The sequence below is a fragment of the Pan troglodytes genome, chromosome 18 (genome assembly GCF_028858775.2).
Source record: "Pan troglodytes isolate AG18354 chromosome 18, NHGRI_mPanTro3-v2.0_pri, whole genome shotgun sequence".
Lineage (NCBI taxonomy): Eukaryota > Metazoa > Chordata > Mammalia > Primates > Hominidae > Pan > Pan troglodytes.
Window position 1 is genome coordinate 4,976,881 of NC_072416.2, and position 16,311 is coordinate 4,993,191.

Below are 16,311 nucleotides of genomic sequence, written 5' to 3' on the forward strand. Positions count from 1 at the left end.
TCAGTTCATTGCCAGACTTCTACAGTTTTCCTGAAAAATAGATTTCAACTAGTTTATATCCCTTCTAAAAGTGAAACATTGAAGGCTGTCACCGAAATGGTGGAACGGATCTTTGATGTTGAGTTTGAAGGTTAGACATAAAGATGGGTAAGGATCGGGAGGACATTTTTATAAAGTATAGTTTGAAATTTTTCCCCGAGAGTTCTTACAGTAGTGATTCTAAATCTAGTGTCTCCAAATTCTAAAGAGCCTATGAGGTGGTAGTTGGGGGGAAGCTGTCTATGAGATATTTTTATTATTTCAAACAACATATGGAGTCTTGTCTATATATGTCAGAAGGCTTCAAGGCTAATTAAAATGTTACATGTTAAGTATTTGTTTTTAACTCACTATCATGACACCTATTATCATATTAATCCAAAGGTCTGATTGGCAATTATATGTCTCTAATAAAAAATGGAAGGCATTCAGAGAGTCAGAGGGTCTGAAATAGCTTCTAACTTTTTAACTGGTCTCTGCTTCTCCTCTTGTCCCATTCTAATCCAGTCTCCATGTGGAGGCAGAAAGATCTTCAAAAGCTCAATAGGATCCAGCTAGTCTCCAGCTTAAACCCCTTCAGTGGCTTCCCATTGTCCTGAAAGAAAACCAGCTCTTCTCCAGGTTCTGACCCTGCTTTTTTCCCAGTCTTATCTAGTTTGGCTCTTTATTGTGCTCCCACACACTGGTCATGTTGGTCTTTTACTTCCTATAAAGCAGCTACATGAGGTTTTCTCCCGATAGGGCCTTTGCAGCAGGTGTTCCTTCTGACGGTGCTTTGCCCTCAGAATTCCCTGTGCATTGCTCCCTCTTAGTCTTCAGGTTTCAGCTGAACTGATGCCTAGGAAAGCAGCTAAATCGGTTTTAGGTTTCTCACCTCTGCCTTATTCTCTGTCACAGAACCTTGTTTTATACTTTCTATCAAAAAGGGAATTTTAATAAATGTTTACATATATATTCACTTTCTTGCTTCTGTGTATTGTCTGCCTTTCTCCACTAGACTCCACCTCCATGAGGGCATCGGAACCATGTCTGTTTTGTTCATCACTGTGCCTGTTGAAGTACCTAGCACATAGTAGGTGCTCAATAAATATTTATTGAATAAATTAATGTAGTTAGGTAGATAACATTCTTCAAAATATGTAGTTTATAGGAGAAATTTTTCAAAATTACTATAATTGCTCTACATGCTATTGTAAAAGTATTCTAATAATATATAGGGCATAAAGTGAATAGAGATTTTTCTCTCCAAGCTTCAGTGCCACTCAATGCGGATAATAGTTTTTTTTTTCTTTTCCTTTTTTTTTTCTTTTTTTTTGAGATGGACTTTCGCTCTTGTTGCCCAGGCTGGAGTGCAATGGTGAGATCTAGGCTCACTGCAACCTCCGTCTTCCGGGTTCAAGCAATTCTCCTGCCTCAGCCTCCTGAGTAGCTGGGATTACAGGCACCTGCCACCACGCCTGGCTAATTTTCCTATTTTTAGTAGAGATGGGGTTTCACCTTATTGGCCAGGCTGGTCTCAAACTCCTGACCTCAGGTCATCCGCCCGTCTTGGCCTCCCAAAGTGCTGGGATTACAGGCATGAGCCACTGCACCCAGCCTAAGTGGGGATAATTCTTTTAAAAGCTTTCAGTTCCAGGAATTTGAGACCAGCTTGGGCAACATAGTGAAACCCTGTCTCTACAAAAAATAAAAAATTAACCAGGTATGGTAGTTGATGCTTGTAGACCCAGCTACTTGGGATGCTGAGGTGGGAGGATCTCTTGAACCTACAGTGAGCTATGATTGCACCACTACACTCCAGCTTGGGTAACAGAACAAGACCCTGTCTCTAAAAAAATAAAAAATAAAAATGCTCTCAGTGGTAAAATGTGGGGGAATCACTGTTTTGAAAGTTGTGCTTCAGCTGGGTGCAGTAGCTCATGTCTGTAATCCCAGCACTTTGGGAGGCCGAGGTGGGCGGATCACTTGAGGTCAAGAGTTTGTGACCAGCCTGGCCAGCATGGTGAAATCTCATCTCTACTAAAAATACAAAAAAATTAGCCGGGCGTGGTGGCACATACCTGTAGTCCCAGCTCCCTGGGAGGCTGAGGCAGGAGAGTGGCTTGAACCCAGGACATGGAGATAGCAGTGAGCCGAGATCGTGCCATTGCACTTCAGCCTGGGCGGCAGGGCAAGACTCCATCTCAAAAAAAAAAAAAAAAAGAAAGTTGTGCTTCATGCTTGTCTGGTATCCTAAAATACTATGTATTCTAATTCAGTTACCTTATACATATGAGATTATGAAATTTCTTTCTTTCTTTTTTTTTTTTTTTTTTGAGACAGAATCTCGCTCTGTTGCCCAGGCTGAAGTGCAGTGGCACCCGTAATCCTAGCACTTTGGGAAGCTGAGGCAGGCGGATTCCCTAAGCTCAGGAGCTCAAGACCAGCCTGGGCAACACGGCAAAACCCTGTCTGTACTAAAAATGCAAAAAATTAGCCGGGCATGGTGGTGCGACTTGTAATCCCAGCTACTTGGGAGGCTGAGGCATGAGAATCACTTGAACTCTGGAGATGGAGGTTGCAGTGAGCCGAGATCAGACAGAGCAAGACTCCATTTCAAAAAAAAAAAGAAAAAAAAATCTAGATGAAGGAAACAACCCAAAGAGATCAGTGGAGGCCCTAAGCTGCTTTTGATCAAACATTCATCATACTAGGGGAAATCGAATGCTCGTTTTCATAGACTTGTAAGGCACAGAGGGAAAGAAGAAAAAGTTAAGTCCCATTCAAGGTGGGGTGTATATCATGAGACTATCTCCCCTTAAATCTGGGACCCCATATGCTTACATTGTAGTGGTGGTACTTAATGTAAGGTTGTGCTGGATGTAAACATGCCCCTGACTGCCTGAATGTTGCCTTGGAACTGAGCACAGCAGGGAGGGTCCTAGCCCTGAGATTTGTAGCTCAAATTCACATCACTTGGCTGTCAAAAAAAAAAAGGAAGGAAGAAAGAAGGAGGGGAGGGAGAGAGGGAGGGAGGGAGGAAAGATGGAAGGAAGGGAGGGAGGGGAAGGGAAAAAGGAAGGGAAGGAGGGGAGGGAGGTAGGAAGGAAGGAAAGAAGGAAAGAAGGAAGGGCAGAGGGAAGGGAAGAAAGGAAGGAAAGGAAGGAATGAAAGGAAGGAAGGAAAGAAGAAAAGAAAAACCCCTCAAACTGTGAAGTGGGACAGTGGGACTCAGATTGACAGGTGCAAATATATATTTTTCCTGGAATAATGTACCCTCATTCTGTATCTCAAGACTCACCACAAGAGTATCAAGGTCAGTGAGCAAACATACTAGGAAACAGGACACCAAGGATGATTATCACTATGACAACAGACAGCAAAAACAGACCTGGAAAGATTCCAGATAATGGAATTATTAGTCTTGTGTTATAAAATCCCTATGTTTAGCTGGTTTGAAGAAATAAAAGACAACGTAAAAGGATTTATAGGTAGCATTTCATTATAGTCACCTAGCAAATTTGGGGGGAAAAAAGGAACTAGAACTTCTAGAAATGAAAAATAAAATAATCAACATGTAAAACTCAGGCTAGAAACAAGCCTTGAAAGGATGAAAGTGAACTTAAACTTCCTACAAGAACAAAACTCATTCTTTAATGAAAAACCACAAGGCTTGATCCAGGTCTCAGATCATGTGATCAGCACTTAAATTCTCTCTTCCTTCTTAGCATTACTTTCTTGATGCCCCAAGATAGTGGCTAGCAGTTCTTGGGACTATAGACTTCCCAGTTAAAGTTATGACTTGAAATAATGAGATTCATGTCCCTTAACTTACCTCCCTTATTTTCTGTCTCTCTCTGCTCGTGTATTTGCAGAACGAATGCTGGAGTTAATGGAGCAGTCAGCTGTCGATCTTAAGTCTCCTTAAGTAGAAAGCGGGCAGCTGGGCAGCCTTTGCCTTCACACCAGCCACTCACTGATGGGATTTTTCTCTCTGTAGTTTTAGGCTATTCTTCAGTGTCTTTGTTTGAACGTTATATAATTGATGATCCCAAAGCTTTCTACTTATTGGCAGGAATTGTTTTTGACCACAGCGTCAATGACAGCAATGGATCTTTGCCACTTGCGGTAAGAACATCCTTTCTCTAACAATTGTACTGTGCTGCCGAGACTTGAGCATGTATTCCTTCTGCAGTATTGTTGGCTGACCTGCCCCCGGCTTTTCTCTGTGGCAGCTTTGTCATCTTATTTCCAGAGGAGATAAGCAAGGGCTCCTGTGTTTCATGTCTTACAACCTAGACTTTGAGGTCCCTTCCAGTTTTCAAATTCTTTAGAAGACTTGTTGTGAGCAAGCCTTTATCCTGAGGGTACAGGATGGCGTATATTAAACTGCCTGATGACAGATGCAGACTACAAGATCAGCCTCCACAGACTTGCATTCCAGCCCTGCAACTCACCAGCTGTGTAACCTTGGAAAAACATTTCTGGGCCTCGGTGTCCTTATTGTTGTGAGGGCTAAAAGAGTTTTATGCCTATAAAGTGCTTAGAACAAAGCCTGGAACAAAATAACTTTCCAGAAGGATTAGTTATTGTTGTCATTACTAATAATCTTATGGACTTCAGATATGGTATGAGTGTGAGTTTGTTTAAGGAAAAATTCATGTTGTAAACATGGGAATATTTGGTTTATGTTCTGGGATGGGAAAACCACTCATGTATAGCTTTTGTGTTGTACAGTGTATCTGATGATTAATTGTTGGAAGTTGCATGGGCTATTGGTATATGGAGAGAAACATGTTAATAAAATAACCAACAATGTTTTTCAAGCATTTATTAGTGCTAGGCAACACAGATACCATGTGGTTCAATCCTACTGTAGCCTATGAGGTAGACGTTGTTAATATCCCCATTTTACTCATGAGGAAACTGAGGAATGAAGTTTACGTAATTTGCCCAAGGTGTCAAGGCTATTCAGTAGGAGATTTGGGGTTAGAATCTGGGTGGTCTGGCTCCAGAGCCCTTGCTCTGAACTGTTCTGCAGCACACCATTCCTGAAGGGGGCTCAGGAGCGGCTGTATGTTTCCCAGGCTTGCACCACGGAGAATTTCCAGAGTACACAGGGAAGACCACTGTTGCAGCATGCTCTCCCAGGGGACACCTGCTAGTGTGGGCATCCTTCATCCTGTTACAGCTGACATCAAGCACAGATTTGTTCTGTCCTGTGCCTTTGCTGAGTTTCAGGAGTTCATAACCGAATTTGTTTTCTCTTTGTTCTTCATAGGTTAAGTATCAATTGCGCTTCAGTTACTTTCAGAAGAATTTTATACCGGGGAAAAATATATTTTTTCAAGATGACATAGAAGGCTGGTGGACATCCTTTCTTTACCCTCCCAATCCACGCCAAGAACCCCGGGAATTTCCATTTGCTGATGGGGGAAGTCCTGGTGAGAAAGCCCCGAAGCCTGTGCGTGTTAAGAGCATGGCCGTGGCTGGGCGCGGTGTCTCATGCCTGTAATCTCAGCACTTTGAGAGGCTGAGGCGGGTGGATCACCTGAGGCAGGGAGTTCGAGACCTGACAAACATGGAGAAACCCCGTCTCTACAAAAAATACAAAATTAGCTGGGCGTGGTGGCTCATGCCTGTAATCCCAGCTACTCAGGAGGCTGAGGCAGGAGAATTGCATGAACCTGGGAGGCAGAGGTGGCGGTGCACTGAGACTGGGCCATTGCACTCCAGTCTGGGCAACAAGAGCGAAACTCCGTCTCAAAAAAAAAAAAAAAAAAAGAGCATGGCCAGTTTTGTTGTTTTGTTTGTTTTGCTGCCAGCACATAAACTAACATTTCAGAAGAGGTTGAAGGAGTTACATTTAGAAATGTGACATTCAGTAAACTGCTTACATTCTAGAGCAAGTAAAAACAGTAGTTATGGATTTGATTGTAACAATATTGAATTGTTTGGAGGAAGGATGGAAACATTTTACTGGAACAAGGAGTGCAGGGACCAGTGGGTGGCCAATTTAGCAGTGACATTTGTCATCATGGAGGAAACATGATCTGTGCTTTATGCATGTTTAAGATTTTCTCGGCTTCCCTTTTCCACCTGCAAATACCACTCCTATTTGGTTATTTTATTTTATTTTATTTTGAGATGGAGTTTCATTCTTGTTGTCCAGGCTGGAGTGCAATGGCACAATCTCGGCTCACTGCAATCTCTGCCTCCCAGGTTCAAGCGATTCTCCTGTCTCAGCCTCCTGAGTAGCTGGGATTACAAGTGCCCACCATCACACCTGGCTAATTTTTTGTGTTTTTAGTAGAGATAGGGTTTCACCATGTTGGCCAGGCTGGTCTCGAACTCCTGATCTCAGGTGATCCGCCCACCTCGGCCTCCCAAAATGCTGGGATTATAGGCATGAGCCACCACTCTTGGCCCTATTCTATCTTTTTAAACACATGTCCTGTTCAACACACATGTCATATTGTATGATCTATGTCTAACATGCCTCCATTACGATCTCCACTGACTGTATCCTTTGCATTTCATCCGTCTCATTTAATTTAATGAAGAAGAAACAGAAGATAATCATCCACACTCTTGGGACTCCCTGCATGCCTGTGCAGCTCCAAACAGTCTGTTCCTGCTTTGGGGGAATCCCTGAACTTTTTCTGGCCTGTTCATTGGCTGATGCTTCACTTTGATTTTATTTACTCTGACTGATGCTTTTAGATCTTGCCTTGATTCTTATTCCATCCTCCCTGCCCCATCTGCAACACTGGTGCAGAATCCCAGTTCCTGTTCTTCAGGCCTCTTGGTCTTGGCTGGCCCTCTCCCTTTCCCTCTCATGAATCTCCCTATCTGCATTTCTAGTCTGGGAAAATCTCCTTTTCCCTCTCTGTCATTTAGGATAAGAGGACAGAAAATTAATGCCAGAAGGTTGGAGTTTTTCCAGGAGTTCCTATTTGTCCCAAGGGCTGGCATATGGTCCCAAAGCCAGGTCCTGACTCCTGGCTGCCATAGTCCTCTCTTCTTGGGGAGCCATGCTGACTTTCTGCTCTGTCACCCTCTGTTGAGGGTGAAGGAGAGAGCCTTGCTGAGTGGCTGCTTTGCATCTGCTTGCTCTCTCCCATGCAAAGGGGTCTAACTGCACCTGACAGAGCAAACACCTAAAACTTGGCACCCAGTACTCCCTGGATCTGCCTGCGTTGCCCAACTCTCACTTCTGGCAAACCCAGGTTCCTAGAGAAGTACTGGGTCAACACTGACACCTGCGCATCCTCTGTCCTTCACAATAAGCATCACATTCCCGACTGAAGGCCCATAGGCCAATCCGCTCTTGAAAGACTCATGCTCTCCCATTCACTTTAGATTTTTTGGTCTTCCTTTTTGTGAGGGGTTTAGGGTGAACATCCTCTAGGCAACTAACTTTTCTTAGAAAATTAAGCTGATAATCTACATCTGTTGTAGAATGGCTCAAATATTGGCTTGAAGCCTCGGGCCTTTGTGCACACTAAGTGAGAGTCCAAGTCCGAGTACTTACAGTTTTGCATAATTCTAGAAAAGATCCAGCAGTTCTGCAGTGAAAATACTCCTACACACAATCAAGAATATGTAACCATTCTGAGAATTTATTACCAACAATTTGTTCCTTCTTTTTCCTGGACAGATCTGAGAGTCTGCCTAGGTCTAGGCCATCTGAAGACCATAGCCACCTCTACTCCTGGGAGGGGGCTGAGGTACCCCACCTTGGCTTTGCTCATGTTGGAGCCTGGTAACCATTGCTTGGAGGTGGGGCTGTTATCTCTTAGAGGACCCCAGAACCAGGGATCTTTGCCTTTCAGCCTATTTTTCCTGAAAGCTGACCCCATCATGCCAACTATGCTGTATTGAAATGAGTGTTGCTTGTGATAAGGACTGTTTTTGAGACTTAGTAGTAAAATTCACTGACCATAAACCCAACAGCAGTAACAACTCAGAAGTAGGTCACAACAGGTTAGGGAGGCTGCGTCTTTCAAGTGCTTTGAGTTTAACCATCTCATACGAGTGCTTTGAGTTTAACCATCTCTTACGTGCTGTGTGATCAAAACTGCAGAAGAGGTGCTCTTTCCCTGAAGTCTGAATACTAAGGGGAGGAAATGTGGTCCCACCTCAAAAGATTCTTGTATTGGACATCTTTTATTTTGCCTGCCCAGGCTCCTTTACCCCATTTTCGGATCATATATGCATTACCCTCAGCTCCAGGGGTCTCCCTTGTGACTTTCCTCTCTTTCTTCCACACTGTAGTGAGGACTCTAGGGATGCCTTTCCTACCGCTGTCTGTCTCTATGAATGCCTAGCCATGATCCGTCTGAAACACCAGTTGTTGTATCTTTATACTTTCTTTCTTTTTTCTTTTTCTTTCTTTCTTTTTTTTTTTTTTTTTTTTTTTGAGACAGAATCTCCCTCTGTTGCCCAGGCTGGAATGCAGTGGCGCAATCTCGGCTCACTGCAACCTCTGCCTCCCACCAGGTTCAAGCAATTCTGCCTCAGCCTCCCGAGTAGCTGGGACTTTAGGCATGCACCACCACACCCAGCTAATTTTTGTATTCTTAGTAGAGATGGGGTTTCACCATATTGGCCAGGCTGGTCTCGAACTCCTGACCTTAATTTCTTGATATTCACTATTTTCTCATAGGATACAACAAAGAAGGCTTCCTGGCCATACAGTATGCTGTGGATAAAGCCATCATGTGGTACCATGCTCACAATGCAATGACCAACATGTTTGAGAATCTCAATGTACTTGTGAAGAGATTCCCATATGGACCCTATATCGAGGACAGGTTCTTCCTAGTCCTTCAGAATGAGTTTTCTGTGTTCTTCATACTCAGCTTCATGTGCATTGAGCTCGTCATCATCAGTTCCATTGTACTGGAGAAAGAGAAAAGACTGAAGGTAACCCCAGATACTTCAGGTGTATGCCTCTCCTGGGACAGGGGTATGGGGAGGCTGCTAATGAAAAATGACCAGAATAGGAATGCAGCCAAAAGGAGGTTGCTTAGGTGTCCAAGCAACTTCCAAGGTGAGTTGGAACTTGGAAGGTTGTTCACAATTTTAACTTGCTTGCAATCTAGGTGATCCCACCTCTGTTACTACATGAATCCTTGCCTTTAGTCTGAGAATGTCCAGCCTGGTCATTCCTGGTTGGCCAGCACACTGCCTCCCACTAGGTAGGTGTTTGACAAATGCTTGTGGAATGACTCATGATAAGAGATCTACCCTTCACTATTCACCACCTTGCTTGATGCCCTGAAGGCTGACCTGCAGGGATCCCAGCACATGCTCCCACAAGGAATCTGGCAGGACCTCAGAGGGAAGAAGTAGGAGGATGAGGTCCCTGTGTTGACCTCAGGCCAGCAGGGAGAGATCCCTACAGGTCATTTTGGGCTCAGCTTGTTCCTTAACTGAAGGTCACTGTTCTCGCAAGATGTCTTGCCCTACAAGACTCTCCCATTCTGGATTCTGGTAGCCTCTCTTTCTTCTCATCCATTTGGATCCAAGGAAGGTATTCATGCTTTTGCTGCTAGCCCTAGGTTTCTGCACTATCCTGTAGGGTTTTCTGTCTCTGTGCACACATGTGCCTGTTATAAACAAACCCTCTTTGAATTACTGTAATTTGAATATAACAGTTGTTTCCTTTAGGGATCCTGAATGATACACAATTATATGAGAGAACTACTGCTATTATTCTTATTTAGTAGAGGAAGTAACTTGAGACATAGGTTAAAAATTTCCAGATAATTTTATATGGAACAGTACAACCCAGCCATAAATACAGTTTTCATTCCCAGATAAAGAGTAAAAGTAAAACAGTTTTCCAGTAATTAAGCTTTAGCTTCTCTGAGTGGAATCTTAGATGAAATATGCCAGAGAGGAATGTGTTCCATTTCTGCTTGGTGCAGAGTCAGGAAAAGATAGTCTGTTGGGGAGTTCTAGAATAGCATTTAGCCCTGGACGCTGATAGGATCAATGTTGTCAGCTCTTCCATTCTATTCAGGTGATGCCCTAAGACCCAACCCAAACTTTCAACTCTTCCTTGGCAAGGACCCAGGAGCAGGCAAGTTGTATTCCAGGAGGAGTCGTTACTATGGGAAATATTCCAGGAGGGAGAATGCCCTGACAGTGTTTGGCCCTAGGACCAGGGTGGGAAATGGGGAATGGGGCACTAATGTCATTTCCTTCTTTGAACACTGAATACAACTAACAGAACTCTTTCTTCCTAAACTCCCTCATGTTTATTTAGTATGACTATGTAGATGGATTAAGGAGAATTAAAACACACTGTCCTTAATTTAGGAATGACCCGTATCACTCCATCCCTCCTATTCCCCTCACCCTTTCAAGCATAGTCCCTTTGCTCTGGTTGACCGTGTTCCTTTTCTGTTCCCCAAATAGGTATTAGGTATTCTGCTCCTCCTATAGGCAGGCCTCATTGTTTGGCCGCTCTTCTTCAAAATTTATATTGCAGTTCATTTCTTTCAAGAAGTCTTTCTAAATTTCATCAGTCTTTCATCCCATCTTCCTATAGTTTGTTGTTTCCACCTCTTAACTGATCTCCATGTAATTAATTGTCCAAATTAACTGACATTCTATCCCCTCTGTAAAACTCTCAGATTGAAGCTCTCAGCACACTGCAGCTGGTAGGCTTCTCTCTAGCGAATTTGGGTTTATCTTTTACCGCTGAGTTGTATGCTTTTTAAAGTTTGTTCCTAAATCTCTTTATACCTGTAGTTGTTCTTATAATTTGTAATTTAATTAAATATTATGTAAATAGATGGAGTGGACTGGAGTTACCTTTGAAAATTTAGTTGAATGCTTTGGAAAGATTCGGTAAGGCAGATCTCTAAAAAAAAAATGCTGATAAAGTTTGCGTGAGGCCAGGCGCAATGACTCACATCTGTAGTCCTAGCTACTTGAGAGGCTGAGGTGGGAGGATTGCTTGAACCCAGGAGTTCAAGGCTGCAGTGAGCTATGATCGTACCATTACACACCAGCATGGACAACAGAGTGAGACCCTGTCTCTAAAAAATGAAAATGATAAAATAAAAAATAAATTTCACGTGGGTGAAACTTCTGTAAAATATGAGAAAAAAATACAGAAACCTGGTCAGAGTCTGTACTATAATGCTTCATGCCTGTATTCATGTCCTCAGTCCACTTTCAAGACACTGGGTTGCTTGGTTCATCACGTTCTTCATTTCTGTCTTCATTGCTGTTTCTTTCATTGACCATTCTCTTCTGCACAGAGGTACAAATCTCTTGTCCTTCAAGATGTGCTAAGCTATGAATAGGTGGGAAAGAAATTTGGTGTTTTGTGGGTGGTAGTGCTGAAATTTAATATATGATGGGAAACACCATTTTTTATTTTTTTGAGACAAAGTCTCACTCTGTCACCCAGGCTGGAGTGCAGTGGCATGATCTCGGCTCACCGCAACCTCCCAGGTTCATGCAATTCTCCTGCATCAGCCTCCCAAGTAGCTGGGATTACAGGCACCTGCCACCATGCCCGGCTAATTTTTGTATTTTTAGTAGAGGCAGAGTTTCACCATGTTGGCCAGGCTGGTCTCGAGCTCCTGACCTCAAGAGATCCGCCTGCCTTGGCCTCCCAAAATGTTGGGATTATAGGCTTGAACCACTGCACCCAGCTGGACACACCATTCTTGATGAACACTTGGAAAATCTCAGGCTGTATGTGGTGGTAGTCTCTGAAACTTGAGGCATTTAAGCATTTAGAATCTTTAAGATCAGGGAGAGCTTTGTCCTCCTTTCAGTTCCCTCGCCTTCAAGTACTGGACATGGGTGTGGTTAATTTCTTTAGTAGACTGGAATACCAAAAATGTATCTTATAAACTTTAAAACATAAATTTTATACTCTACAAACAATTAAAAATAGTTATTATAAAAGATAACATTCTTTAATGTCTATGACATCGTTATTTTTCTTTTATATTATCAATGAAATTTGGTGTTAAATTTGCCAACTTGCATTTAATGACTAAATTAAAACCTATTACTTGGATATACGAACATTTACCTTCTAAATTATCAAAATTGGGGCAGGTTGAACAAAGGAAGACAAACCCAGACTAGTCAGCAAAATATATAAAACAAATGAAATGGCTGGAAACATTAAAAAAAGAAGATATAAGATATCAAAAGGTATAGCAAAATTATCTGTAATAGTGATCATGACAAATGAGAAAAACACACTTATTAAAAGAAAAAAACTTGTCAGGCCATGGTTGCTTTAAAAAAAAAGGATAAAAGAAAAGTTCACATTGGATCAAAAATTAAATCCAAACTTACGCTTTCCAGAAAAGGATACATGTACAGGGCATAATTTGTAAATGGTAATGGATGTGGGAGGAAAGGTCCTGCCTTAAAGAACTATATATATGTGTGTTTCTAAGATCATCTCAGATTTTAAAAACAGTTTCTTCATTGTTTTCATGGAAGTTTTGCTTTCTTCTTATTTTGTTCATGTAAAAATTATATCTATGATTGTTTTATAGGTGAAAAATGTGGCAATGCTTAAGAACAGTGACCCTAGTCTGATATTTGTTTTTCTAATGTGTTTTGCCATTGCCACAATTTTCTTTGCATTCATGATCAGCACATTCTTCCAAAGAGGTGAGTCCTGATACAATTTTCTGTCAAGTGGTGTTTATGACTACTTCTTCCAGTAGCATTGCTATTCCCATTATCTACAGCCTTCATTATTATTTCTTGAGAGTCACGTTTTCACTTTTATGGTTATTTTACCAATAGAAGACTTCCATTCTCCACTAAAGGCTTGTTGAAACATCTCAATATATGTATGTTTTTATATTTCATTTGGCTCCTTAATATAATTTCAAATGGAGGCGTAAGTCTCAATTTGGAAGGGAATGGAGGTGTAAGACATCCAGGGCAGATAATTTCCCAGGTCTTGATTATGATGTTGGGGTACAACAGTAAAATGGCTTCTAAGACACCATGGTAAGGGAGGAGTTCCTGGACATTTTATTTTATTTTTTTTTTGTCAAGAGGAGGTGTTACCTCTAAAACTATTGGTAGAATTGATAAATTACAAAGGACAAAAATAACAGGGAGTAGAGTCAAAGAAACAGTGCAGGAGAATGAATTGTGGGTCAACATGGAGCGGTATAGGTAGAAACATTAATGAAGGACAGGCCCAACAGTTGGTGACATAAAAAAGGGAGTTCAAGAGAACTGTTACAAAAAATCAAAGTGTAGTATAAATGAAGCCAAACAGCTTATCATTTACATTTGTGATTTTTTTGCATCAAATAGTATGTTCCAATATGTGGGCCCTGACAAATTGTGACTCTACTAAGATGAGGATGGATTCTTAAAGAGGTCAAATGGGCCGGAACACTATCTCCTGATTCAAACTCTGTATCTAGTTTCCCACATCCGCCTCCATAGCCCTGATGCTCCTCATACGTGGCTGATGCTCTCTCCACTGAAGGCATTTGAGGAACAGCAAAATAGTGAAGCTGTGTCAGAGGTGCCTTTGGCCACCCCTCTGGTATCAGGACTTTAAAAACCAAATCTCAGCCCAGCAGGCACTTGCTGGGCAGGCTCTGCGTGCATCAGGACTGGGGCACAGCAGTGTTTCTGAAAGGATGGTCCTCTCTCAGATATAGACACTGTTGTTCCTGACAGTGTTGACCATTTAGGGAAGGCCTCTTCCCCTATATAGGCCTGTGAGGTTCTCACTGTCTGAAGGGTATCCAGCTACACCCCCAGGCTAAGAGATCAAGGAGGCAAGTCAGGTATGTATGTGAGTTATTTTTCTGCCTCTCCCTCATCCCTCTCTCCAGAGAGCCTGTTCTGTTTACTTCTGGATCCACAGTGTCTGAATAGTACTTGGCACAGAATAGGCATTCCATAATATCATTGAATGAATGACTGAATTAATAAATGAATTGCAAATACTGCCAAAATGCAGACTGGGAATGATGTATCAGAGCTCTGCCATGGATTTCTGCCAATGGTGACATGGCATAAAAAAAGCTAACACTGGCCGGGTGCGGTGGCTCACGCCTGTAATCCCAGCACTTTGGGAGGCCGAGGCGGGAGGATCACGACGTCAGGAGATCAAGACTATCCTGGCCAACACGGTGAAACCCCATCTCTACTAAAAATACAAAAAATTAGCCAGGCATGGTGGCGGGCGCCTGTAGTCCCAGCTACTTGGGAAGCTGAGGCAGGAGAATGGCGTGAACCTGGGAGGCAGAGCTTGTAGTAAGCCGAGATCGCACCACTGCACTCCAGCCTGGGCGACAGAGCAAGACTCCATCACAAAAAAAAAAAAAAAAAAAAAAGCTAACACTGCCCTGGGGAAAGTGGCATTACTAAAGGATACATAATGGGATTCAGTAGCCTTGAAGATGCTAAGCAGGGAAGGAAAATCTGGCTGATTGCCTAGGACATCGGACAGCAAAGGGCTTCTGTATCGTAATTGGTGGTAGAAAGGCCCAAAACTTGGCACAGGCATGTTTTGTATCTTAAATGCCATGTCCAGTAAAGTTATGTGGTTTTTTGGTTCTTTTTTGAGTTCTATTTAGTTCTTTTGTTATTATAACTTTACATTAAAAGACTTGTTACATTTACTCTACAATAGTATTACCTCACCCCCAAACAATCATGGATGCTTTCTTATTCACAGCCAAAATGGAAGATCTAACAACCGGAGGGTGATTTGGCAATAAGTATCAAAATCCTTTCAAGTCTTGTCCCGTCTTTGACCTGCCAAATCTACTTATATTGATTTATAATAAGGAAATAATTGGGAAGCAGGCAAAGTTATATCACAGGTTTATACTTGTGAAAAATTGCAAATAACGTAAGCATCCATTAGTCTGGACTGAATCAAGAAATAGGGTATGTTCATAAAAATAAAATCTTTTTAGGCCTTAAAAATGATACAGGGCCGGGTGCTGTGGCTCATGCCTGTAATCTTAGCACTTTGGAAGGCAGAGGCAGGTAGATCACTTGAGCCCAGGAGTTTGAGAACAGGCCGGGCAACATGACAAAACCCCATCTCTACAAAAAATATACAAAAAAATGACGCACACCAGTAGTCCCAGCTACTGAGGTGGGAAGATCACTTGAGCCCAGGAGGTCAAGGCTGCAGTGAGTCGTGATCACACTACCGCCCCGAGCCTGGGCAATAGAGCAAGAGCCTAGCCTGTCTCAAAAAAAAAAAAAAAAAAGATTTTGTTGATGTGGACAAATGGCCTCGATACGTTGTTAAATGAAAAAGCCAGTTAAACCAGCCTGGCCAACATGTTGAAACCTCATCTCTACTAAAAATACAAAAATTAGCTGGGTGTGGTGGCACACACCTGTAATCCCAGCTACTTAGGAGGCTGAGGCATGAGAATCACTTGAACTCGGGAGATAGAGGCTGTAGTGAACTGAGATCACGGTGCTGCACTTTAGCCTGGGCAACAGAGCCAGACCCTGTCTCAAAAAAAAAAAAAAAGCCAGTTAGAAAACTAGAATTTATACTTATATTCTCATTTGTGTTAAAAAATAAATGTATGAGTACATTAATTAATAATTAAAATAAATTTTTGAGTACATTTATTTTTTACATAAAAAATACCTAAGGCTATATAGCAAAATGTTAACAGAAGTTGTTTTTTTTTTTTTATTGTTGTTGTTGTTTTTGAGACGGAGTCTCTCTCTGTCGCCCAGGCTGGAGTGCAGTGGCGTGATCTCAGCTCACTGCAAGCTCTGCCTCCTGGGTTCACACCATTCTCCTGCCTCAGCCTCCTGAGGAGCTGGGACTACAGGCCCCCGCCACCACGCCCGGCTAATTTTTTGTATTTTTAGTAGAGACGGGGTTTCACTGTTTTAGCCAGGATGGTCTCGATCTCCTGACCTTGTGATCCGCTCGCCTCGGCCTCCCAAAGTGAAATGAAGTTATCTTTTAATGATAGGATTTGTATAACTTGTTTTCTTTGTTATACCTTTTTTTGACCTTGTTGTAATAAGAATTTATTGCCTTTTTCAACCAGAAAAAATACCTAGAAAATAAGAATAAAGACAATGATAGTATGCGGGTAGGCAGGCTGCAAAATTTTATGCTGGCATACATTTGGCAATGAGAGCATTCATTTATTTATTCATTCATTGAACAGATACTTATTAAGAATCAGAGATAAGTCAGAGAACTTGCCTTCAGGGGTCTCAATTCAAAACTGTTAGATTCCCACAAAACTTTTCTTAATCATATTTACTAGGCAT

General features: G+C 42.1%; 1 protein-coding gene across 1 annotated transcript in view; it reads left to right on the top strand.

Annotated features, from left to right (window-relative positions):
* The first annotated feature begins 96 nt into the window (after positions 1–96).
* LOC467872 (ATP-binding cassette sub-family A member 17-like) overlaps positions 97–16,311 on the top strand; it is a 62,918-nt gene continuing 46,703 nt past the window's right edge. The window contains 5 exon segments of the mRNA XM_063797575.1: positions 97–130; positions 3,938–4,146; positions 5,300–5,462; positions 8,687–9,125; positions 9,462–9,516. Coding sequence (XP_063653645.1) covers positions 97–130; positions 3,938–4,146; positions 5,300–5,462; positions 8,687–9,125; positions 9,462–9,516 — 900 coding nt within the window.